The 25,482-nt window shown below is 36.2% G+C and overlaps 1 protein-coding gene across 13 annotated transcripts in view; it reads right to left on the bottom strand.

Moving 5' to 3' along the window:
- PTPN13 (protein tyrosine phosphatase non-receptor type 13) overlaps positions 1 to 25,482 on the bottom strand; it is a 178,684-nt gene that overhangs the window by 2,512 nt on the left and 150,690 nt on the right. For 6 of the 13 annotated variants that reach the window (XM_072942794.1, XM_072942803.1, XM_072942841.1 and 3 more), the window contains 11 exons: positions 24,377 to 24,438; positions 21,684 to 21,828; positions 20,901 to 21,026; positions 20,713 to 20,801; positions 14,059 to 14,114; positions 11,843 to 11,946; positions 7,311 to 7,459; positions 5,530 to 5,620; positions 3,484 to 3,821; positions 1,833 to 2,048; positions 767 to 829 (listed from right to left, as the gene is read on the bottom strand). In XM_072942794.1, coding sequence (XP_072798895.1) covers positions 767 to 829; positions 1,833 to 2,048; positions 3,484 to 3,821; positions 5,530 to 5,620; positions 7,311 to 7,459; positions 11,843 to 11,946; positions 14,059 to 14,114; positions 20,713 to 20,801; positions 20,901 to 21,026; positions 21,684 to 21,828; positions 24,377 to 24,438 — 1,439 coding nt within the window. The remainder of the gene's footprint in view (positions 1 to 766; positions 830 to 1,832; positions 2,049 to 3,483; positions 3,822 to 5,529; positions 5,621 to 7,310; positions 7,460 to 11,842; positions 11,947 to 14,058; positions 14,115 to 20,712; positions 20,802 to 20,900; positions 21,027 to 21,683; positions 21,829 to 24,376; positions 24,439 to 25,482) is intronic. The other 7 variants (XM_072942809.1, XM_072942815.1, XM_072942819.1 and 4 more) reach the window with 3 other exon arrangements.

Genomic DNA, 25,482 nt, shown 5'->3' with positions numbered 1-25,482 from the left:
CAAAGCAGGCACTCGATATATATCTGCTGAATGAGTGAATTTCCTAATCTAAAAAACTGCTGACACAGATCAATGTTTTCTTTACTTACAAAATGTGACTGTCAATCAGCTTAATATTTAGGACACACATATATATATATATGTATATGAAGGGAAAGAAGGCACATTCTAATTTTGATGACAGTAAACTTCCATATTCTTCAAGAGAGAGAGAACTATGAATTTGTAGATACATGAAAAGAGCTTCTTACACATTCTTCCCCCAATACATCACAGAAAGGGTAGTGAAACTACGCAGAGCAGACAGACACTAAGTAATGCAGTCCCTGTGAAGGACTCATGTCTGTAGGTTGGTGGCTGATATAACTCATGTTTTGACTTCAGGTCAGAAAAGTGAAAATGATCAAAACAGGGTAAATGAACACACCCAATCATTCTTCCCCAAGAGTGCCTTCTCTAAGCTAAGCAGCTCCAGCCTCCCTTCCTGCCTTCTGGTCAATGCTGCGGATTCCACTCTCTCTCAGGAAGTTTCTGGAGCAAAAATTTTACCTTCTATTTCTTTTTCATGTTGGAAATGGGGAAGGAATGCCACTAATTACGTGTTATTTTGTACTACTCCAAATTTTTGCCCCAATTCTCTGTAATCTATTCATTGTGGATTTTGAATTTCCTCATTTTTTAAACTATAAGGCAACATTAAAAAAAAAAAGCCTAGAAATATATTCACAAAAACCCTATTCAACAGAAGTAAATAGCCAACACTCACCTCTGTCTGAACCATTCCATGTCTTTGTAGTCTCATGCAGCGCACTAAATCAGAGATGTCAAACTGCCAAAGGACACAGAATCTGATGTTATATAAAAAGGGTAACTGAATTTGACCCCCAAAGAGTCACCAAGGAGTGGCTTATAAAGATTTCTGCACCATAATCTCCTTCCCCTTCTAGCAGTCCTGGGAAACTGTTCTGTTCACAATAAGTTGGTGAGCTGACCTTGCTAACATTTGATAATTTTATTTATAATTTCTCTAAGAACTATGAAGGCTATTCTGTTGGAAAATCCCCAAAAGAAATTCTCTTCTCTCTGAAATTTGACTATTTTCTAATATCTTCATTAAAAAAAAAACAAGGCAAATTATTTTCCCTACATTTTGCTATTCAGAATAAAATTCCTAATCTTTTCATTTTCACTGATATTTAAAAGTTTGAAAACAACAGACTGTTTCATTTTTGTCTTACTTAAATGATCATGGGAGATATGAATGTGAAGAGCAAGATAGCACTTTTTTTTTTAAACAAATTCTTCAAGAGACAATGATTTTAATTACATATTACGTACAGTAAGATATTCTAACATTTTAAGTATGATTTATATTGATTTAGGTTTTAAGTAAGATTTGTCAATTTATCAATTTGTATAACAGAAATATATTTCCCAACTATAGGAAATAATAACAAAAAAGAATATAAGCTTTTCCATTTCAAAAATAGATTTTCTTTTGTGCTTCAATATTTCTATCCCTAAACAACAATGACTATCTTACACAAGCCTAATGACTATATAGAGTAAAATGCAATAATGCATAAGGGGCTTTGAGCACATGGTTAATAAAACCCAGTAAAATACATATGTTTGAGGTATTACTTCTTCTTCATGATGGCGTATGCGGTTTTGAATGTTTTCTAAAAAACAATTTTATGTAGTGAGAAAATTAAGTCATTTATACATACTTTATAAATAAAATAAATTCTGAGATCACAACGCATTATTAAAAAATTGGACTCCATGTTATTTCTAGTCAAATGCTTGTTTAGCCTATAACTTGTACTCACTTCAAGATCTTGACTGATTAATCCTAGAACCACATCTATGCATATCAGGGTCCCGGAACGTCCAATGCCAGCGCTGCAGTGTGTGATGATGGGGCCCGATCTGTGAATGTGTCTCATGTAAGAGATAAAAGTGAGCAGGTCGTCTGGCTGAGAAGGTGTATCATGGTCTGGCCAGGCAATGAAGTTCAGATGAGAAATATGTCGCACCTCTCCTGTCTGAAATTATGTGACAGAACAAGTAGATAAAGGCATATTATGTTGCCCACATATAACTGCCTCTTAATATTATTTTATCCTTTTAAATTCTGACTTGTCCATTGGACAAGTAGAAGAGAGAAGAAGACTCCATTAAACAGCACACAGAGGGCCTTTATCAAGGAAGCTGCTAGGTCCACACTTTAAATATTGGTAAAAACTACTTTTTGGAAACTCTAAAAACAAACTACAGTTTGATATGAACAACCACCTTTTTGTAATGATCCCATTTCAAATTCACCTCAGATAAAAGCCCCAATCATTGCAGTGGCTTATAAGCCCCACACGATGTGGCCAGGCTACCTCTCAGACCTACTGTCTTCGTCCTGGCCATGTCACTCAGGCTGTAGGGACTTTGAAAAATATGGGGCACAGTTCAGTCTCAGGGCCTTTGCACTTGCTCTCTTGGACTGAAATGCTCCCCTCTCGCTCAGATATCCCTGTAGCTCACTCAAGTCCTTCGTGGCTTTTCCACAGCATCATCAACAGCAGTATCTTCTCATTAGGAAGTAAGCTCTCTGAGGTCAGGGATTTCCTTTTGTTTGTGTCGTTAACTGCTGAACCCCTCGATTCCATAACAGGGCCTAAGCTCTATCAACATGTGTTGATTAAATAAACAAATCCTTTAAGGAATACTGAACCACTGTGCTGGCATCGGCAACGGGTAGGCTGGTATAAAGGAATGACGAGATGTAATCTTTAATTCTTTGTAAAATCACAAATCAAAAATGATAAAGGAAATTCTCAGGCTATGTTGACATGCCACCAGTAAAACTGAGTCAGAATGCTTTGTTTCTATGAAAGTAAAATTATTCTGTTCCTTTAAGAAAGCTGAAACTCCAATAGGGAACACATTACTCACACAAAGCTAGTGTTACTGGGCAGGGGAGGAAGTAAGGTGAGGGGTGTGGAGATGCAGAGATGGCAGCAGCTTCACCCTCTCATCCAATTCAGGCTATGTGTACTCAGTGCTTAGGGGCTGCAATAGGAATTGCAACAAACATTTATGCTACAATTGTCCATGTATTAACAAATTATGTTGTCTTTATGGGGGAATATTTCCCACTTAGAATTAAAAAAATAAAAGTTTATTGAGTCTACTTAGAGATTTGACCTTAAAAAATGAGTTTCCAGCAGATGGCTTCTGAGCCATTCTGTGCTATCATTAAGCACAGGATGATGGCTGATCCTATAAAAGTCCTGTATTCTCATTTTCATTTTAATACAATACATACTGGAGGAAACTGTTTGGCAGGATTCATGAAGAGGGTCATATCTGAGCTTATATTAGATTAAAAATAGGTGGCATTCGTTCCACTGAAATGGGAACCAGGAAGTCATTGGCTTTTACTTAGAAATACACTGATGCAATCATGGAAGGATTTGGTGCACGTACCTGAATATCTTCAAGGGTCATTGCTCTTACTACGAAGCCCTTCAGCTGCTGCATTCTCACGAGAGCCAGTCGGAGCCTGTCGCTGACCATGGTTGTTCTGCCTAGGATGTTAGGCCAGTAGCGCTGGCATTTGATTTTTTCCCCTTCTACTTCTTGGGTCATCATGGCTATCACTGTGGATTTTTGTTCCCAAATCATCTGCCAGAAATCTCCAACGGTTGTTGGGAGAGGTCCTTGGCAGGCAATGTAAACGAACTCTTCTTTGCCCACTGGTACCTTAATGAAGCTGGCGTTGATATAGCCACCTTCATCTCCAAGAGGCACTCTTGTAGCATCGTCTGTGAATTTCCCACCACAAAACAGAGCCATCCATATCATGCATTTTTAAACAAGAGCCTTATAAACAAGGCGAGTCAAAGATTATGAGATTTCCTCATAATCATAGATGAAATCACAAACATTTTAATAAAGGTATATTTTCAAATTATAGTACAGTCAAATATTTTACATTTGCTCATTTCCCTCATGTTACAAGTATATTTAAGATGTCAACTCAGTTAGTTCCTGAGAAAATTCAGTATTGTTCACATAGATTTGGTTGAAGAAATTAAAATTAATAAATTAATAAAAGCATTTAGAACTTCTTAATAGAGAAACACAACTTGGCTACTTCTCCATTGTTCTTTTAATAATGACAACAACAGTGAATTTAGTAAGAATGACGATGTCAAAAATTATTCATGAAAGAAAAATTAGTATTATAGTGAAACTATTAAAGTACTTACTATAAATGTAATTGGCACAATTAAGTCTTGCTTATCTAATTAAATTATATTGTTTTAAATAAGTAGCCAAAATAATTAACACAATAAATAAAAAGGTAGCTCACTTTATTCTCCAGGCATTGTAATTTTATATAGTCAAAATATAAATTTTCAAACCAGACTGCCCCAGTGAAAAGTATATATAAACCATCTTATCCAAGAGGATTACTTTGTATGTACTTGTTAGAAGTCATTTCTATTTCAAATATTTATAAATTTAATTTCTGTGATTACCAAATTATGACATTTAGTAATAGATTTCAAAATCCTCCATCAATTACCATTCTATTACTTGACTTCTATCTCTTGGTCCACAGAAACAAATGCACTCAGTAGTTCTGGATTTGTGGCTTATCCCATTCTGCCTTGAGATACTAGTCTGCCCTTTTTTTTTTGGCCTACATAGTTACCACCTACTTTATGTCAGACCATGCCCCATTCCATTAAAAAAAATCCTGTCTAAAATTCAATTCTTAAAAGAAAGTTTTCCAAAATGAATTTTGTGTCTTATATCTTGACTGAAAAAATTTAATTGTATTATTATTTACTGCATGATTTGTCACTATTGGTCCTGTTATCTATCTTTGAATTTACGACTTCCTGGCAAAGATAAGGTCAGTGTGTCATATGGTGTAATCTAATAGCTAATATATGTAAATGTGGCTGGTGATTATTATAAGAGGTTGCTAGATGTTACTATTTTAGCTATATACATATATTCATATATATTTAAAAAAATCACATGTTGATTGATGAAATGGGTAAAATATGGGTAAAAATAATTGTTATTTTTTCCTTCCGGTTCTGAAACAATTCAAAGTACAATGCAATTTGATAGTACCACTGTGGCCACATGTGTGTATACAGCTATTATGTACCACAGGCATTTCTCTAAACTTTAAATGGTGGAATAAATAGACTGTCACTGACACATGAACTAAGAAACTGCTTATCCAGAAGTCAACTTATATTTTTAAAAAGACTTTAAAAATTCATGAATGTCTGAAGAAATGTTTAAGATTCCTCTAATCAATTTTCAGAAAACACAGATAATTTTAGAATTAACACTGTATATCTAAATTTATTTGTTACTGATGTAAATCTCTGAGTGTGGGGGTGTGTGTGAGTGCACACTTACGTGAGAGACATAAAAGGTCAACTAGCACATAAGTTTTAAATTATATTGAACATACATTTGATTTGAAGCCAAATTAGAACTTACAGGGAAGTATATTTTTATATCGGTTCTTTCTTCTGTTTTCCTTAGTCTGTCCAATTAGACACTGATCCAAAGGTTTTAATTCTTGGAGATTCTGTAAGCAAAAATGGAAATAAAACGAAATTTGTTGAGATAAGTAGTAATTCAGTAATAATTGCAAATGCTTTAAATGTGCAGGGTGCAAAACTATTGATCAGGACAAACTGTGAGTGTTAAGAAATAGTATGTCCTGTCAAGATAAATAAGCCTAAAGTCCCAATACTAATTCAATATACCAGTTGTTGAAATATACTGTTGTAAATATCTTAAAAATTTTTTTCTAATTCTTAAAAAATTTGTTTGTTTGTTTGTTTTTGTGGGGGGAGGTAATTAGGTTTATTTATTTATTTAATGGAGGTCCTGAGGGTTGACGCATGCTAGGCATGCACTCTACCACTGGGCTCTACCCTGCTCCCCCCATTGTTGCAAATATCTTTAACATAACATGCTGTAGCAACTAACTTTGTGAGGCAGCACTTTGTACCTTAATTTCAAACTTCAGTTTAAAGATGTCTACAATTTCATGTTAGAAAAAAAGTATAACTTATATAAAAAAAATCTTTGGCTTAAAGTAATAAGCTGGAGCAGAATTTCTTGACCATATTGTTTTTGGGGTCACAGAATATTCCATGTAGTGGAGTTGTGGTTAGATAGTCCAAAGCCTCTAAAGTCAACACTTTCTCACTTTTCACTTGTTCATTAATCCAGCCAGCCAGCCAGCCAGCCAGCCAGCCAGCCAGCCAGCCTGCTAGCCAGCCAACTCTACAAACATATATTGAAAGTGCCTACTATATGCAAGGCACTGTAATAAATGCTAGGAATACACCAGTGAGAAAGAAGGTATGATTTGGGCTCTCCTGGAGATTACAGCCTACTGGGAGAAACAGGCAGTAAAGAAGTAAACCACCAAATATTGCGATATATACTTTGAAGAAATTAACAAGCTGCTGTGATTAAAAACAAACAAACATCTACTTAGTAAAGGGTTGTGATGCAAGGTCTCCGAGACAGTGACATTTAAACTTAAGACCTTAAAGAAGAGGTCTCTCCTGCAAAATGGAGAGGAAGAATATAGCTTAACTATCATGAACTTGTTTCCAAATCTATAAAATGGTATTTAACATACTGAAAGCATCAAATACAAAGCATCCAGCACACTGTAGAAGTTCCATTAGAAGTTAGTTCCTTTCACTTCAGTGGCTATTAACAGTTCAGGAAGTAGACAAGTAAGCAGACGGTTTGAGGGAGACAGGCAAGGTAGACACCCAAACCACAGTGCTACATCACTCTTTGGCCTCTTGGTATATAATGGATGGGGCCAGCAGGACCACAGGAGCAAGGCCTCTGACCCATTGCTGCTTTCAACTAGGGGGCACATTCTTGGAGCTGTAATAAATTAAAAACTGTTGCTAATGATGAATCACATGTATAGTGTATTAATTATGAAGTTAGTGGATGGTTGGAATTGTTACTTGATTTTTTAAAAAAAACTCTTTATCCTTACATTATGAGGATAATCTTCAGGGAGATTTATCAAGCTCCAAAGTAGTTAGAGAGATCCCTTTAAATCAATACTATTAGGATCCTAATTAGAAAAATTAACTTACTGCTAGAAATGATAAGATGGTGCTTTTATAGTTGGAAGTAAAGTTGTAAAGTAATAGACATTTTCAAAGTTTTCAAAATTTCTCCCAACTTTGCACAAAACTTTGTTCGAGAAAGAACCATTGTCAGAAGCTCCTTACCTCCAGCTCCTTAGATGGAATTCCTTGATCTAGTAAACCCCGTAACATTCGAATGACTGATTTCAACTCAGCACCAGCGTATTTACCCGAGGGAAGCACTTTGATGATGGGGAGTGTGGCGAGCTCCTCATTTGTCAGAAAGGGAGGATCTGACAAGAAGACAGAAGTTGAGTTTTAAAAAAAAATTCCCCCAGAACTGATTTAATCAAGTAAGAGAACTAATTTCATCTATTTTTACAAAAGTGAGAGTCTTTCAATTAATAAGGCAATAGAATTAATAGGTAGGCAGATAACTACAAGCAACATAGGAAAATTCTGGCCACAGCAAGGTCCTTGTACCTAACTTTTAAGGGAACACTTCACTGACTGTTCAGAGTTCTTAAGGCTCCTGCCTTTCAATTACTCATAGTTTCTAAAGGAGTTTAAATTGTTTGCTTTTGCTTCTCTGAAGTCAAATGGTACTGTTTACTTGATGAAAATGTATTTAGTCCTGTTTTTACTTTGCATTTAAATTGGTTTCTGAGCACATGGAGAAAAGATGAAGGGAGATGCTCCAGAAATGCTTTACAGGGGGCACTGCAGTGGAAACAGTGATTTCTCCCCTCTCTATCACCCGTGGTACTCAGTGCATTTGATAGTTTTCTCTGGCATTTGATAGTTTTCTCCATGTAAATGAAATCCTAAGGGTCTGTGGGATTTTATCAAACAAGTGATATCAGTGTCTAAGAAGAGTTATGTGTCTAGCTAGTACCTGCTCTATCTATGGAAACTGCTGATAACAGAAGGCAACTACTATCCTGGAAAAAGTAGGAGAGACTTCTCACTATAGTCTGCACAAGTGTAGCTTTAATTATGTCAATCTACTGATAAAAGGATTTTGATGATGCAGCTACTATGCAGGTAAGAGTAATGCCCCACATTGTGTAAGATACTCAGGAGTGTAATGGCTGGGGCAAAGCCTGGTTGTGAAAAAATCAATCACATGAAGTAACTGTAAACATTCACAGAACTGAGTGTGAATGCAACAGGAGCTGAGGCTGGAAAGATGAGCCTGGGCTACAGGATTTGACAAGAACATCACTAACACTAATGGTCTTACCTGAATCAAAAAAGTGTTCTTTCAATGTCTCTAATATCTTTCAACAACAAAGACTTCAAATTACAAAACCATGTTCTTTCACTGCATTAGCATAACATTAAACACTGGAGAGAACTTCACTTCTCACCTGACTCAGAATAAAATGAGAGAGGCAATAATTGTGAGGACAGACCAACTGACTCTTGCTCTTAAAAATGAGGTTGAGGAGGAGAGGCAAGATGGCGGAGTAGAGGGACGCTTGTAGTTCACCCTCTCCCACAAATACACCAAAACTCACATCTATGGACCCACTCAACCAACCAGAGCACCTGCTGAACTCCAACAGAACACCACCCTCTTCGAAAGACAAAGATGCCAAAAATCTCATAGGAGAAAAGGAAAAAGGAAAGAAGAAAAAATAAAACAGTGCGGGACCGGTCCCGCGGGGAGGGAGTGGCAAAGGAGGAACAGTGCTCGTTTGCTGGGTCTCCCCTCTCCAACGGAGAGGCCAGCGGGATGGAGGGGGAGCCTCCGAGGCTAAGATCTGCCCCGAGCACCCCTTGACCGATAGAACTAAGTTAAATGGGCACAAAGGGTCCCCACGACACCCAGCCCGAGATGCGAGGCAGCAGCTGGGGCTGGGACAGGCCGCCTGAGCTGGGTGGAGGACTGAGGCGGCTGCACTAAGGCAGCCCTGGGGGACTGCAGGGTTCTGTGCACTGTGGCTGGGAGGGAATACGGAGCAGAACAACCTCGGTCCCCATACATTGTGAAAAAAGCAAAGAAACAAGGCTGGTGTGCCCTGCAGGGAGGGGTGCCGTAGTCTTTGGCTCCTCAGACCCATGGCGCCATTACTGGCACATCTTGTGAGAAGAGAGGTGGGGCACAGCCACAGCCACCATCTCCTCCTGTGCGCAGAGCCCGGGCGGGGGCGGGGCCGAGACCTGAATCCTCACCCAGGGGCTCCGCAACCTCCTAGGAAGGACTGGGACTTGTTTACAGCCCGAGGCAGATAGGATCTTTCTGCCCTGGCACCTCAGAGAACTTGCGCCGCCAAGACAAACAAGGAGCTGAGATTTGGCACAGAGCAGGGGCGGGGCCGTTCCATGGTCTTCCAGGAGCCTGCCTACGGAACGCCTACCCGAGGTGGAGCAGGCAGCTGCACAGAGCAGCAGGGCGACTGGTGCCGGGAGAGGGCAGGGTGGCCACCTGCCTTCCTGGCAGGAATGCAGCACCTGACCACAGTGCTGGGAGGGGGCGCGATCCACCCACCTGCCTCTCCCAAGCACAGCATCTAAGTGCGGCATTGGGAGGGGAGGGGAGGGGAGTGACCCACCTGCCCACCGGCCACAGTGCCAGAAAGATATTAGCAATATGAAGAAGCAGAGGAACCACCTCCAATTAAAAGATCAAGAGAAATCCCCTGAAAGCACGATCAAGGAAATGGACATTGATGGCCTAAATCAAGATTTCAAAAAAGGAGTGATCAAAGTACTGAAGGAACTAAAAGAAATAGTGTTTAGAAATATAAAATATGTCAAAAATGAAACAGAAGGTATAAAGAACCAAGTAGAATTAGTAAACTCATTTGTTGAGATGAGAGCTGACCTAAAGGCTGTGCAAAGCAGACTAGATAATGCAGAGGAATGAATAAGTGACCTAAAAGAGAGGACAACAGAAAGCACCCAATCAGAACAGCTGCAAGAAAAACAAATAAAAAACAATGAAAACAGTTTTCATGGGACCTATGGGATAATATAAGGCGTGCCAATCTACGCATAATAGGGGTTCCAGAAGGGGAAGAAAGAACAAAGGGGATTGAAAAGGTATTGGAAGAAATCATGATTGAAAACTTCCCAAACCTAAAGAAGGAATCAGATATCCAAGTACAGGAGGCTCAGAGGGTCCCAACAGGAAGAACCTAGACAGATCCACACCAACATATCATAATCAAGATGGCCAGAGTCAAGGATAAAGAAATGATCCTAAAGGCAGCAAGAGAAAAACAAAGAATGCGTTACAAGGGAACCCCCATAAGGCTCTCAGCTGATTTCTCTACACAAACACTACAGGCCAGAAGGGACTGGCAAGATACATTCAAAGTCCTGAATGAAAACAAGATGCAGCCTAGGATACTCTATCCAGCAAGGCTATTCTTTAGAATAGAAGGAGAGATAAAGAACTTTACAGACAAGCAAAAACTAAAAGAGTTTAGCAACATTAAACCCATGCTAAAAGAAATATTGTCAGGTCTACTCTAAATACAAAAGAAGCAGGATGCTACAAAAATGAGAAACTCATAACTGGAAAGGAGATAACTGCCATGAATTACAAATAGAATAAACACAAAATTGTAAAAGAAGACATCTAAATCATTAAGAGTGGCAGAGGGAAGCAAAGAAAGCCACTGTGGAAAACAGTATGGAGATTTCTCAAAAGACTAGGAATAGACTTACCATATGACCCAGGAATCCTGCTCCTGGGCATATATCCAGAAGGAACCCTACTTCAAAATGACACCTGCACCTCAATGTTCATAGCAGCACTATTTACAATAGCCAAGACATGGAAACAGCCTAAATGTCCATCAACAGATGACTGGATAAAGAAGAAGTGGTATATTTATATGATGGAATACTACTCAGCCATAAAAACCGACAACATAACACCATTTGCAGCAACATGGATGTTCTTGGAGAATGTCATTCTAAGTGAAGTAAGCCAGAAAGAGAAAGAAAAATACCATATGAGATCACTCATATGTGGAATCTAAAAAAACAAAATAAAACATAAATACAACAGAAATAGACTCACAGACATAGAACACAAACTTGTGGTTGCCAAGGGGGCAGGGGGTGGGGAGGGACAGATTGGGATTTCAAAATGTAGAATAGATAAACAAGATTATACTGTATAGCACAGGGAAATATACACAAGATCTTGTGGTAGCTCACAGCAAAAAAACAATGTGACAATGAATACATGTATGTTTATGTATAACTAAAAAATTGTGCTGTACACTGGAATTTGACACAATATTGTAAAATGACTATTACTCAGTAAAAAAATGTAAAAAAAATGAGGTTGAGATTCAAAAGTAATAATTTCTTATCTTTGAGGTAGTCTCCTTATTTTACTACAAGTAAAATGTGCTCCTTGACTTCTTATTCTAAGATGGCAAAATTGTGTCTTTGTGTTTCCATTCAAAGCATTTATATGTTTATTTACATGTTTTGCTCCAAGCCACTGAGAATTTTAGCCTAGAACTCTGCAAAACCTGGTTGTATATGTGAGTGTTGATAGTCTGTCTATGTGATTCTTTATGTATAGAAACTAATAATGTAGACCTACGGTGAAATAACATATCCAAATATTTTGAAAACTTCTAATTCTGAAACACTTATTTTTTCTATCCATTGTTTTTGATTAAAAAAGTTGCTAACAATACTCTTGCCTTTATTGGAGTCTTCGTGGTTTGTTGTTTCTATTGGCAATTCATCACTTCCCCATGTTATGTCATCATCATCAGTCTTCTTTTCTTCTGACTTTTGAACTAAGCTATGACAATAAAACATATTTATAGTATTTTCTTCAGTTTTGTCTCCAAAATAAATTTAAATATTATGTACTTGAACTACATATGTTCACTACAGTTATTAAGCTATTTAAAAATAGATTACCTGATTGAAAAAACTCACATCCTCAACTGTTAAAATTTATTGGTAGATATAAATTAAACTGAGGTACGGAATTGTTCAGTGTGGTTTAAATTTTGCCCTCAAACAAATCCCAAGTCTTTGAACCTTAGATTGAAGGAGTCCTCTTGGGGATGGAGAACATAGTGCTTTGCTTCCAACCTTCCACGTGGATAAGTAATTACAATTGTGTCAGATGGCTCTCTTTTTTTTTTTTTTAACAGCTGTCTACTATTGTTCTGTATGAAAGATTCTTAATTTAATTACAGAAATCCTTACTGATGGATATCAGTCTTTTGCTACAATCAGGGCCTGGAAGGACATTCGTATATCTGGGACCTAACAATGTAATAAAACTCAGTACAAGTTCTCATTATTCTAGAGGTGCACAGCAGACGCCATCTCCTTGGTAGGGTGGTGGCTGGAAGAGAGAAACTAAGTAGGGGAGTAATATTTAGTGATAAGACGAGATTAAAAAGCATCCTGCAGAGGCTTGAATACATTCTTTCACTTTCTGATATCCAGAGGCACAAAGCAAAGGACATTTGTCTGATGACACTGGCACACATCATTAAAGCAGGACATGCACTAATGCTCCCAAAACATCATAACAGGACAGCAATTATGCTTTCATGGCGGAGGTTTTCCTCTGCACTAACTAATTGTGCACCATAATTAAAATGTACTTTGCAAGTTCTCTACCCATGAGGTCTTTCTGGTCTTCTCGTAAGCACACTTTGTCTGCAAGGATATGTTTTGGACCTCCTTCCATCAGCCATTTCCTTCTTTCTCATTCTTTTGAACAGCTGTTTAGTATTTCATTGTATAAGTACACTCTACTTTGTGAATATTACAGTTTTTTACTACTGCAAACAATGTTGCAATGAATATTCTTATAGAAAAGCCTTTGCATATATATGGTAGTGGGACCAATTCTCAGAATTAAAAAAACCGCTAGGTTCAAGGGTATGTACCACAGTTCTTTGAGTCTATGGCACACATCATTGTAAGACACACTATTACTTTATGTTAAGAAAGAAGTAATATTGATTATTGTAATTGTATGACATTTCATGATTTCAGAAATGTTAAAATTTTAAAAAAGTGTATCCAAAAATTAGTAACAGGCAAATATATTTTACATGTTAATTGGGTTTTCAGTCACCACCCGAAGAAATTACTCTAACTTACCTCTCCTTCCTCCTCTCCTCCCCCTGCCCAACAGGGAAGAGTCTGTATCTTATAATTATTGGCAGCTGGCCCAGATATTTGCTAATCTTTTAAGTATAAAACTATGCATTTCTGCATTAATAATATGTATCCCCGAGTCTATCTTTACTTAGAAAAATTTACTGTTGATTTGCTTTTCTAGGAAAATGCAAATAGCTCCCTTTGACTGGTTGGTTATCATTTAATATGAAGCAAAATTTATGTATAACCACTTTGTTGGCCAACAATATATAAGTTTTCCTGATACATCATTTAGTGTTACAAAAAAATCATTTTACATTAGAAACTATTTTCAAAAAGAAAAACATTTGTGGGAGTTAGAATGTTTCTTATCTTCTTTGGTTTTATTTTCTTATTAAAGAATAAAATTTGTGAAGTATAGAAAAATAGAGAAACAGAAAAATACATTACCTATAATCATACTGGGAGAAGATACTCACTATCATCATTGTTGGCACATTTCCTTTTAGACTTTTCCTCTATTTTTTTCCAGTGGTCAAGAGCATACTGCTTTTTTTCAGCAATGTTATAACAAATACATTGTCACATGTCACTAGAACCTCCTTGTAACAACATGCTTAAAAATTCTTCATATTCAACCATAGTTCCATATTTTACTCAAGAAGTCTCATTTTATTGGAAAAGAACACATTAATTTTAAAATCAGTATCTAAATGAAAATTTGCAGAGGACTTCTAAAAAAAGAATGAAATTGCTATAAATATTTTAAAAGTTATTTTCTTACCTTTCACTTTTTACTTTTTCATCACAATATTCTTCACAGCCATTCATTTTGGCAGACTACAATAAACAGAAATCAAAATCAAATTAGCACATTGTAAAAAAAATAATCAAATAATCTTATAGAATGTTCAGTTTTTTCCTGTAAATTAGTTCCTATGTTCACTGTTACTGCTCATCCTTGTGTTACAAAGACACACATGATAGTCATTACATGCCAAACTGTGGCTGAGGCATCTTCAAGTGGCCCAAGAGTTTTTGCTGGTTCCACTTATTCACCTTCACACTCATTTTGGCTTTTCATTTCTTATATTAAGGGATATGAATGCATAGAAGTAAGGAAAAAGCAAAATAAAAATCTAAAATAAAAGTCATTTATATGCACATTATAGCACATGTTTTTACACGGCTTCAGTTTTAAAATCTAAGATTTCCATGTGTTAGCTTATCTTGCTCTTTTATTTTTAAAGTGAGGGTATCTCCCTAGGGAACACAGATCAATCAGTATGTCCTGTAACTGAGTATGGTGTCTCAGACGTGCAGGTCCTGCAGAAGCAGTTTGCTACCATCAGAAGGAGATGCCAAGTAGCATTCTTACATGGTTAATCTTACATTTCAATCTATCAGGACTAATTATCTTAAACGGGAAATTTCTTTCATTTCAAGGCCCTGCATTATCTGGCCTCTGTCTACCTCTACAGTCCAACTGGTTTTGCTCCCCACTTCACATACTAGGCTTCAAACCGACAGGTCTTTCTTTTAGTTCCTTAAAGTCTCCTTTCACTTTTTCTTTATTCAATCTAAGTGCCTTTTCCTTCTGAGAATGTTTCCTAACCACCCAGCCTAAAAGCAAGCCTTCTTGGTCATTCCCTTTTGTAGCACTTTTTTTTTTTTCAAAACCTTATCACAACTAACTGCATTTTTGTGTGTTCATTTGATCTTTTAGTTACAGGCTTCGCAGAGTTAAAAACTATAATTAAGTTACTCTGACATCAAGTTCAATTTCTTTGAGAGAAATGCAGAACTTCTATGGAGGAAGAAAAAACGTAGGTTGTTTTTATCCATCGGTAACTTTTAAAGAGCTTCTTAGACCTTATCTGTTTTTCAAAGTTGATAGTTGATAAATGTTAGTCTGGGTTAAAACTTTTTTCCAAAGTCATCTGGATTTCTTATTCCCCATCATAATCCTAGTCTAGGAATCTACCATGTGTGCAATCATTTTGCAAAGTATAAAGTCTTTTGCAAGTGCTAAGTGCTATTACTGACGTTAAAATAATGAGATAAAGCCCAGGTGGAAATACGCTATAGTGATACTGTTGTAACCAATTTCTCACTGTTTTTGCAGAGTTCACTTGCGTATGGTTTAGGGTTGGGTCCTTCTCCCTTCTCACTCTGGATTATAGGCTCTTTGGAAGAGGAAGCAGCTATAGTACTGCCTCAAGGAAAAGATTTAAGATTTTTATCATGGCCAGTCCTTGGAAGGTTAGTTTGTAATCCTGCTGCTCAAAGAATCCAGAGGCAGCAACTTGAAGAGTAGAGGAGGCATCTCCTGGGTCCAGAACCAGCTACCTAATTTGTAGTGCCCAGTGCCAAATGAAAATAAGGGCTCTTTCTCTGGCATGGCATGTAAGTCATTTCATGAACTCATTCCGCCTATCTCTTCAGACTTAGCTTTCAAGACATCATGTGATACCCTACTTGCAAAGATTTAGTGCTTTGAATGTTCCAGGCTGATCCAGACCGTCACATCTTTGCTAAGAAGCTCCTTAGTAGGGAATGCTCTTTCCCATTTTATCTCGCCGATCAAAATCTTTAAAATTAGGAAGCTGTAATAACCACTCCCACCTACTCCTAGGTAGCCCGTATCATTCCCTAATTCTTTATAACCCTCTCTAAACTCTATATAAACATTTAGCAGGACATGTTTTCAACTACAGCTTTTTGTAGAGTTGAAAGTATCTGTAATTAAGTTATTCTGATATCAATCTCATTTTATTTGAGCGAAATCAGAACTTCTGTGGAGGAAGAAAATTTACTTATTTGCATGTGTACAGCTCCCAAATTGACTGCTTGACTGCATAAGCAAGTTAGGACAGAAATCCTGATGTCCCTTCTTGTCCTGTTATCCCCAAAGTAATCAGAGTCAAACAAATTCAGTAACAGCCAAGTGAAGAGTTTTGAAACTTAAGACAATAATTTACAATCATGTATATGACTGGCATTCATTCTTTCATTCATAACTAAGACACAGATATTGGCCCGAAGTACTTCACTAAGAGGTACAGTAGTCCCCCTTTATCTGATGGGGTTTACGTTCCAAGATGCTCAGTGAATGTCTGAAACCTCGGATACTACTGAATCTGTTTTCTGTTCACGTCTTCCACTCACACACTGAACGGCTTTTTCATCTTACCTAAGCACTTATGCATTGTGGCCATAACTTTTGCAGTTTGGGGTGCAATAGCAAAATTAGCACAAATTTCTTTTTCCTTTTCACAATTTCACAGATAGAAGGTTTGTTCTTATTGTAGATCTTAGCAACCAACCTCAGCATACAATTTTTTTCTTCCCTTATAAAGTAGAAAACTTTCACCTTTTCACTCAAAGGAAGCACCTATGGCTTCTCTTTGGCATATCCAAATTGCCAGCATCACTATTCTTGCACTTTGGGGCCATTATTAAGTAAAATAAGGGTTACTTGCAATGATCGATCTGATAACCAAGATGGCTACTAAGTGACTAATGGGCAAGATATGCCAGACAAAGAGATGACTTATGTCCTGAGCGGGATGGAGTGAGATCTCATCTCACAGTATTTAGAAAGGTATGCAGTTTAAAACTTTGAATTGTTTTTTTCTGGAATTTTCCATTTAACATTTTCCAACTGAGGTTAACTGTAGGTAACTGAAACCTCGGAAAGTGAAACTGCAGATGGTGGTGGGGACTACTGCAGTCAAGTTTAGAGTTAATTACAACTGAGGGACAAATACAATGATTTGCACAGCTAGCTAACGGAGGGATAATCTTTCTTCTTAAAAAGGACATTCCTATACTCTTAACAATACCAGTGGTTAGCAGCTTAACTTTTGGTGCATGATAAAACATTCAGGGTTGTAGAATATACTGGTAAGAACCAATTCAGTAAGTAATCTACCATTCATTTAGGGTGATCCCAGAATGGCACACTTTCAAAATTCTCAATTTTTTCAAAATTTCTAAGGGATTCTTAAAATCACTCAAATGTAGGCAATCTTCTAGAGACATAAGATGAAATAGAAAACACTTCCAGAATACTGGCTCACTCTTCCTCTCAGCAATGGAGATGAATTTGTCTTTTAAATTTGCCTTCTTATGAATATAATTTCTACTGGGGTTTTAATTCATGGTTTTGAAACAAATGAAACTTTTTCATGTTTTTACTTTTACTACAGTAACTTGTTTTTTTGTTTTCTTTGTTTTGCTTACCATTAGTCAAAATCTCTTCTAAAGCAGAAGTCTCATCTATTCAAGTGCTGATGTATTATTTTTAAGGATGGACTGGCCTGAAGTATTTGGTTTTAACCATCTTGAATTCTCAAGGCACAAATTTGTGGGCTTCATCTGTACTTTGGTGGCAGGACAACTTATATGTTATTTATATAATATTTCCTGATAACTGGTAGGAATATTCTTTCCCCACGAATCTTTTTAAATTTTTAGATTTGTTCTGGATAGCTTTACATCCTAATTCGTCTATGTAAATTATTTTACAAAGCCACGCTGCCTCTTACTGGGGGAAAACCCCCCAATACCCAAAATATTTTATTGGACTACATTTAATTTATGGGTAAATCTAGGAAGACTTTAAATTTTAGGTTTTTTTTTAAAAATCAAAGAACAAGGAATGTTTTTCTTTGATAACTTCTTGTATGCTTCTTTGTAGAGTTTCAAAGTTTTCAATATAGATACGTACATTTTGTGTTGAATTTATGCCTAGAACTTTTATTTGTTTTGTAACTATTGTGAATATAATTTTATTTGACTATATTTTATAAGTGGTGAAAGCAAAGACTGTGTTATGGACTGACCTATGTTCCCCCAAATCCACAGTTTGAAGCCCTAACCCCCAATGTGACTATATTTGGAAATAGGGTCTTTACGGAGATAACTGATGCTAAATGAGGTCATAAGTATGGGGCTCTAATCCAATAGGACTGATGTCCTTTTAAGAAGAGGAAGAGATCCCAGGAGTGCACACACACAAAAGACTGACCATGTGAGGACACAGCAGGAAGGTGGCTGTCTGCAAGCCAAGGAGAGAGGTCCTGCCAGAAACCAAACCTGCTAACACCTTGATCTTGGACTTCCAGCCTCCAGAACTGTGTAAAGATAAATTTCTCTCTCTCTTTTAAAGACACTTGGGTTATGGCAGCCCCAAAAGACTGGGAAAGACTACAAACTCAAATGCCTGTAGGAACCAGACAAATAACATAAACCTTTGAAATGCTGGCGGAGGAGGTGGGGCTTAATTCTGTCTTGTGAGACCTGAGAGTTTACATTATAAAGAAATAGGGATCTTGGCTGCATTGTTGTTTATAATAAATAAGAAATTTAATATTCATCAATAGTAGCCAACTTAACAAATTATGGCGCATCTATGCAATAAATAATAGGAAGGGATTAGAAAGTATGAGACAGATTTTTATGTACTTGTAGAAAGAAATAACTGACCATTTTTTAAATGAGAATCAAATTTAGAACCACGTGACAAAATATCTATTAAAAAATTTTATGTTTTCATATGCACAATGGAAGCATAAAATCAAAATTTTAACAATAGCTATCTCAGATGAAGATGAGGAATTGGTAAAAAAAAGCGTCATGCATTTTTAGACGATTCTATTTAAAATATGTTTCTTACCATGGGATATAATATTTTCATAATCAAAATAACAAAAAAGCAACTTGAATGAAGTTTTCTGCTGTCAACTTTTGTTATAATAGTTCAGTATAAATGAGACACTATAGTATGTTAACAAGCTTTTTTTTAAAGTAAAGGCATTGGATCTGACATTTTTGAAATGGAAATTAAAGATTTTTATTTATTGTCTTAGTTAAGAGACTTCAGAATATACATTTCAAGGGGAATTTCAAATAGTAAAATTAATAAAAACATAATAAAAATTAGTATGATTTAAAATGTTCAGAAAACTTTTTTCAAAGAGCTTATTGTTGTAATTATTAATATTCTGATAGTATGAAACAACATCTTAAGTAAAAAACACTATAGTGTGATACATTGTGAGGTATCCAATATTTGTGTAATCATTTTTTTTAGATTAGGAAATACATACTCAACAGAATTAAATGTCCTTGTATTTATACACATTAATTATTTATAAGTGTTTAATGAACATAATCGTGTGTATATGAGGTTGTGTGTGGGTACCCTCATGGTAAGAATCCAAACTAGCTTAGTTTTAACAATTCTGAAGATGTTCAGTAGGAAGAGTAAGAAGAACTGTGAGGGAAATTATCCTAGAACAACGAGTAACATCAGATTCACACAAATAGGGTGATGCCTAGTTTAAGCAGGCTTACATATTATTTATCCGTTATTTCATGTTTTTTTCTTAGCTCACTGTCCCAGATCTGACATCTTAGTCTTAAATAAATCTATCATTACAATTTTGAAAATTAATCATTTCTCTCTCTTTTTTTTTTTTGGTGGGGGGGGAGGTAATTAGGTTTATTTACTTAGCTTTTTTTTTTTTTTTTAATGGAGGTACTGAAGATTGAACCCAGGACCTCATGCATGCTAGGTATGCATTCTACCACTGAGCTATAACATTCCCCACTCTTTTTTTTTTTTTGACTTGAGGAAACTTGAGTAATGATTCTTTCCCAGGCACAGGATGACTCTTGAATGCAACAAATAAAATTAACCATTATTTCCCCTAATGTAATTAATCCCTGAAAGTAAATTTTCAGTAAAATAGGCAATAATCTCAGATGATTCCAACTTCGGGATTTTATTTTTTTAAGAATTTAGTAAATTTATATAACATGTATTGAGTACTAATTTCTGTACAGCTTATCTTTACTAGTTTGGATCCAACTAGCCCAATGTATGGACTATGAATCAGTCAGCTGTCCAAATCTTTTAAAACGAGTCTCAACTGAAACTGCACAGCAATCACAGCAAATGCCATGGAATAACTGAAAGAATGAGATGTTTCCACGATAATGAAGACAGGCATCCATGAAGGGCAGGAGGAAGCGTTCAAGGATAAAACCAAGTTTTCTACCTAGGTTAGGTATTATGTGGAACAGGATCTTGGAATTCCCAACTTTTATTTGGTGTAAAAATAACGAAGACACACATGACACACAAAAAAATCAGGTTTGGGGGGCACTTTTCTCGTGAATGGAAACCTTCAACAAGAGGTTGTATGATTCAAAGGCAAGATCTTTCTCCAAACGAAGTTAAGAGACATCAGTTCTAATTCTTACTGAGGTTACCAACCAGTCATCAGGATATTATCTTTAATATTTACAAGGGAAACTGGCCAGTAGGGAGAGGTAAGGCCTCAGCAGAGAAAGGAAGTCTTACGTAAGCAGATACGTAATTCTAACAAGACATAGCATCCTATAGCGTGTACCTAGGTATTACCCTTACCTCCGTAAAATCTTCTGGTAAAGGTGAACCATCACAGTCGGTATCTTCTGCTCTCTCCGCAGATAACTTCCCATTGGTTTTCAACGCACCTGGGAAAGAGAGAAACAGGCCAAGAGGAATTCAAATGCTTCACAAAGGCCATCTTGTGCTGCTTTAGTGTACCAACTTACTCATTCCGGATCATCTACCTGGAACACAGGCATTAGTTTGGTTTAAAAGATTCTGAACTTCTTCATCCACAACATCCAGCAGAGACTGGATAACTTCAGCTTCTTGAGGATCATCATAAATATCTTCTTCTTGTACATCAGATTCTTGAAAAACAGTAATTTACATGGGGTTTTACTTTATAAGTATCGATATGAGAAAGAGACAGTGTGTCAAATATGCCAGGGCGTTCAAATTTTAAGCATCCACTTTGAAAAAGCAGCCATGACTGAAAGAATAGCTTACACTAAGGGGACCCAGGTATTTTTAGTTTTAGAGCTACTTTGGCTGTTGTGACAAAAGACCACATAAATGCAACTGAATAAACCAAAATCAATGTCTGTGATACTCCTTTTTGTGAGACATTAATGATTTAATGTTTATTTCCCTAAATTAATTGCAAATTATTGATTTATAAAAGAAACTAAGGAAGTTTCAACTAAATAGGTTTTGTTACAAGGATTAAGGATATAACAGGGCAGCCCAAACATCCCCAAGAAAAAATTTCTGAGTTATTAGGTAGCCTGAGAATTACTGCATCAAAGAATACAAGAAACATTATCAAACGAAACAGCTATCTCTTCAATCATTTAAAAATCATTTTGCTCTTAGAGATGAGAATGAATACTGGACATTTGTACAGTAACGCAGCTAATAACGTGAATTTTTCATTGTTCTTTCATTACTTTGAATATTAGTCTTTCCTTTTAAAGCTATAGGAATATGTAAGGAAAATAAGAGAGGCTACCAATATTTCTTATTACCTGAATTATTAGGGCATTTAGAGAAAATGGATGACTCATTTGGAAGACTACCTTTGGACACAATTAGATTTGCTGATTCCTTCATCTGGTAAGTAGTGCATTTTCCTTCAGGATACAAAACTTCAATGATTTCCTCCCCATTAACCTAAAGTATAGAACCAAAGCAAGTCATTAGATTACTGTTTTACTAACTTCTAGGATCAGGGAGGGACTGCACATTGCCCCTCCATGCCCTTCTTCCCTTCTTTTTTAGTACAAAATCCACTTTGTATCTCCCCATCTTGGATCAGTGCTTCTAGGAAATACCAGCACAATGAAATGTGCAAAGGGGATGGGATGGGGCTTTCCCTCATCAAATACTTCTGGAAACACTAGATTAAAAAATATTAAATCAACATTTTTATTCCAAGAATTCTCACAATGCTTCATGATATAAATTTTGAGTTGTCAGAAGAGAAATGTATTATGTAGTATTTCCTAAACTTATTTAACTGCAGAAATCTCTTTTTAAGGCATATCTCATGGGACTTGTCTTCCATAGGAACTTTTCAGAAAAGTTAATTAGGACTATGAAACTTAGAAGTTGAGAGAAAGGGGAAAAAAAACCAATCTTTTAAGAATCTGTGAAATTGCTACATGGACATAGTCTTCATTTTAGCAACCTGATGAATTGTTAGCTGTAAAGATTTTCAAATCTAGTCTAAATCTCATATCAATTCAAGAAAAATAACAATGGATTCATAGTCATAAAGTAATTATTGAATGGACTGTAATTTTAATTCAATGGTTAACTGTGAAGCACTTCAACGGCACAAAGCCTATTAAAAGAAAGTGATTTGGGCAAACATGCAAAATTAAATGATTAGAATAAATTAAAATAATTTTATACAAATAAAAGACGGTTTGCTCTAAAGATTTAGATTACATAAAAAGATTACTCATTTTATTAAGATAAAAACTAAACATGGTAGATGCAATAAAATTATTTCTTCATAAATAGTGGTTACATAATGCCAAAAAATTTCACTAGACTGTAAAACTTGTTTCTTTGTAATAAATTCATAGTACAGACATTAGTATTCAAGGACAGAATATTGTTTGGGAGACTTTCTGGAAGATTTTTAACTCCAACAAAAAATGTTTGCAACCATGAATAACAAAAGTCCTAATTTCTAGAGTTTTATGTTAATTTAAACAGAAAGTCTACGCTTCCTCCCTTTCAACAACGTGGTGATATTTACAAAGAAAATAAGCACTATACAGCATGACTAATACTTGAAATACATGAAAATTCAGCTGCTTCAGCTATGTGAAATTGGAGAGCTTCTGAATAAACAGAACAAAATAGTGAGTGCAGCTCAATCCACAGATAACAAGAAATTTTTATTTTTGCGTCCAAATAATTTCTGCCTTATAATTCTTCTGATGCGGTATCTTTTCAAGACCTGTTAAACCTGTCAAGAGTTTGAGATAACATAGTGAGATGAAAGGCATAGACTTTGGGGCGTCTGGTCACTATGTTCATTTTCTCCTCCTACACTAAACCCAGCTCACATCCAGAAATCTTGTTGAGCTGATAAGATTTTCAGATTACTAGGAAGGAAATGCCTCAGCCCTGGATTTTATATGAAAAGATATTCAAATAGCGAGGTTCAGAACAGACTGCATGGGATGTGTGTGATAGAAAAAAATTCCACAAAATGAAGATTCAGCTATGAGCTGTGTACATTACACGCCAGAAAGTAAAAAGAAACGTTAGCCACACAAATGGGCATTATATGTAGCCTTAAATCAACAGCTTGAAGTGGAATTTAGTTATGTATTAAAATAGTTTCGTTAAATCACCTCCAGATTTCTCTGTGCTAATCTTAAGTGATTTACGTTCTTTCATTTCATTTTGCAGTGAAGTATTTTCTATGTCTTTCAAAAAGCAAGTAAGCCAATTTCTTTTGCCACTACTCTTTTGCCTCACTAGTAGCAGAGATTTGTCATTTGAGAGTCACTGCTAGTCAACATTAAACCCACTTGTTTTTTTTTTACAGCAACTTTTTTTTTTATTACCATTGACAAAATTATTCAGTAACACATACCCTAAAGCAGTTGGAACTGGTCAAGGTTAAGGAGATACTCTATGATATTCAGCACTAAAAACTGATGCTGTTTTAGAGACGTTTGGCTACACTGGACAAGCTGGCTAAACAGGTGAAAGGGAAAATGACACACATCTCTCACGACTTCTCTCCTTTTTATGCCTCTTCTACTGATTTTGGTGGGAGCTCTGCAGGTGGAGAGGAAGCCAGAACTCTGTGTTGGGGGCTCACCCGAGCCTGGCTATAGACACTAAAGCCACTCTTAATGACATTCTTCTCTTCTGGCTATCTAAGAGACAACCAAAGGAGTTGTGCACATTAATAAAAAATTCCAGCACTAAAGGTATCTGTGTAAGCAATTAGTTTATTTAAGAGCTGAACGTGTGCCTGATGATGTAAGGTTACCCGTGCGGGGGCTTTTTGTTGTGCGTTTTACTTATCAAGTTCTATTGGTTTGCTAAGTGCATGTATCTAAAACGGATACATGTATCTAAAAAAGGCAGATACTTAAATGTGAAGTCAGTTTGGTTCAAAATACAAATAAGCTGGTTATTAATAGCAAAGGAATAAGGACCTGAAGAAGGTGGCCCTTCACTTACTTACCTTGGAGAATGAATTATTTGGTGTGAGTGCAGGTTTGCTACAAGGCTCCACAGTGTGATGACCTGAAGGAAAAACACAGAAGGAAAAGGATGAGCCACTCAGAACCACAACAGGGACAACTAAATAATGAAAGAAGACCCACATTTCTGTGCATGCTCTTATTTTTATTAGTACACTAAGAGAGGTCATATCACAAAGTAATTTAAAACCAACTGGATGTAATCAAGTATTAGAGAAGGGTTTATTTCAAGGACAAAGCCAATTCCTTAAAAGTACATAGTCTGCATAAAAGCTCAGTTCAGGATGAATGTTTCCAGTGTGAGATTACCGAATATAGATTTTCCCAACTAACTGCGAGAGATATCACAAGTGCTTAACTATAATCACTGGACTTTTTAAGGAAAGATAGCAAGCCCTTCATCTCATTTCACAAAGACTAGCAATTTAACACAGGAAGATAAGTTGGATACAACTGGAGAGGACTTTTAGTAGATTTCTAAACCAAAGGCTGATTTTTAACTCAATCATTAGCATAACATGAGATTGTGTTTCCCCTACAGTTGAAAAATTTACATATTTAAAAAAAATTAGATTCATTACTTCCAGGAGGTACAATACCTTATTAAACTGCTAGGAAAAATAATTAAAAAGTATAACAAAAATCAACCACTGGTTCAAAAAAATCATATTGGAATAGCATAAAACACAATAGTTTATTATTTGTAATCTCTCCCTCCTGTTCCCTGGCAGCCACTGATCTGCTTTGTCACTACAGATTAATTTGGATTTTTGTACAATCTTGTATAAATTGAACAATAACGAATTCTTTTTTTGGTCTAGCTTCTTTAATTCAGCGTATCTATTTGAGTTTTTTTAAATCATGCTGTTGCATGTGTCAATAGTCATTTACCTTTCTCTCTAAGCAGTATTCTGTTATGGGGATATACAACAAACGGCTATTCATTCAACAGTTTTTGGAAATTTGAGTGGTTTCTGATTTGGGTTATTACAAAGGAAGCTGCTAAAAACATTCCTGTACAAGTTTTTGTGTATGGATACATGCTTTCTTTTCTCTTGACTATACAAACAGGAGTGGAAAGGCTGGA

Source organism: Vicugna pacos, chromosome 2 (genome assembly GCF_048564905.1).
Source record: "Vicugna pacos chromosome 2, VicPac4, whole genome shotgun sequence".
NCBI lineage: Eukaryota > Metazoa > Chordata > Mammalia > Artiodactyla > Camelidae > Vicugna > Vicugna pacos.
The sequence above is the reverse complement of the archived record's forward strand: the minus strand, read 5'-3'. Positions and strand labels throughout refer to the sequence as shown.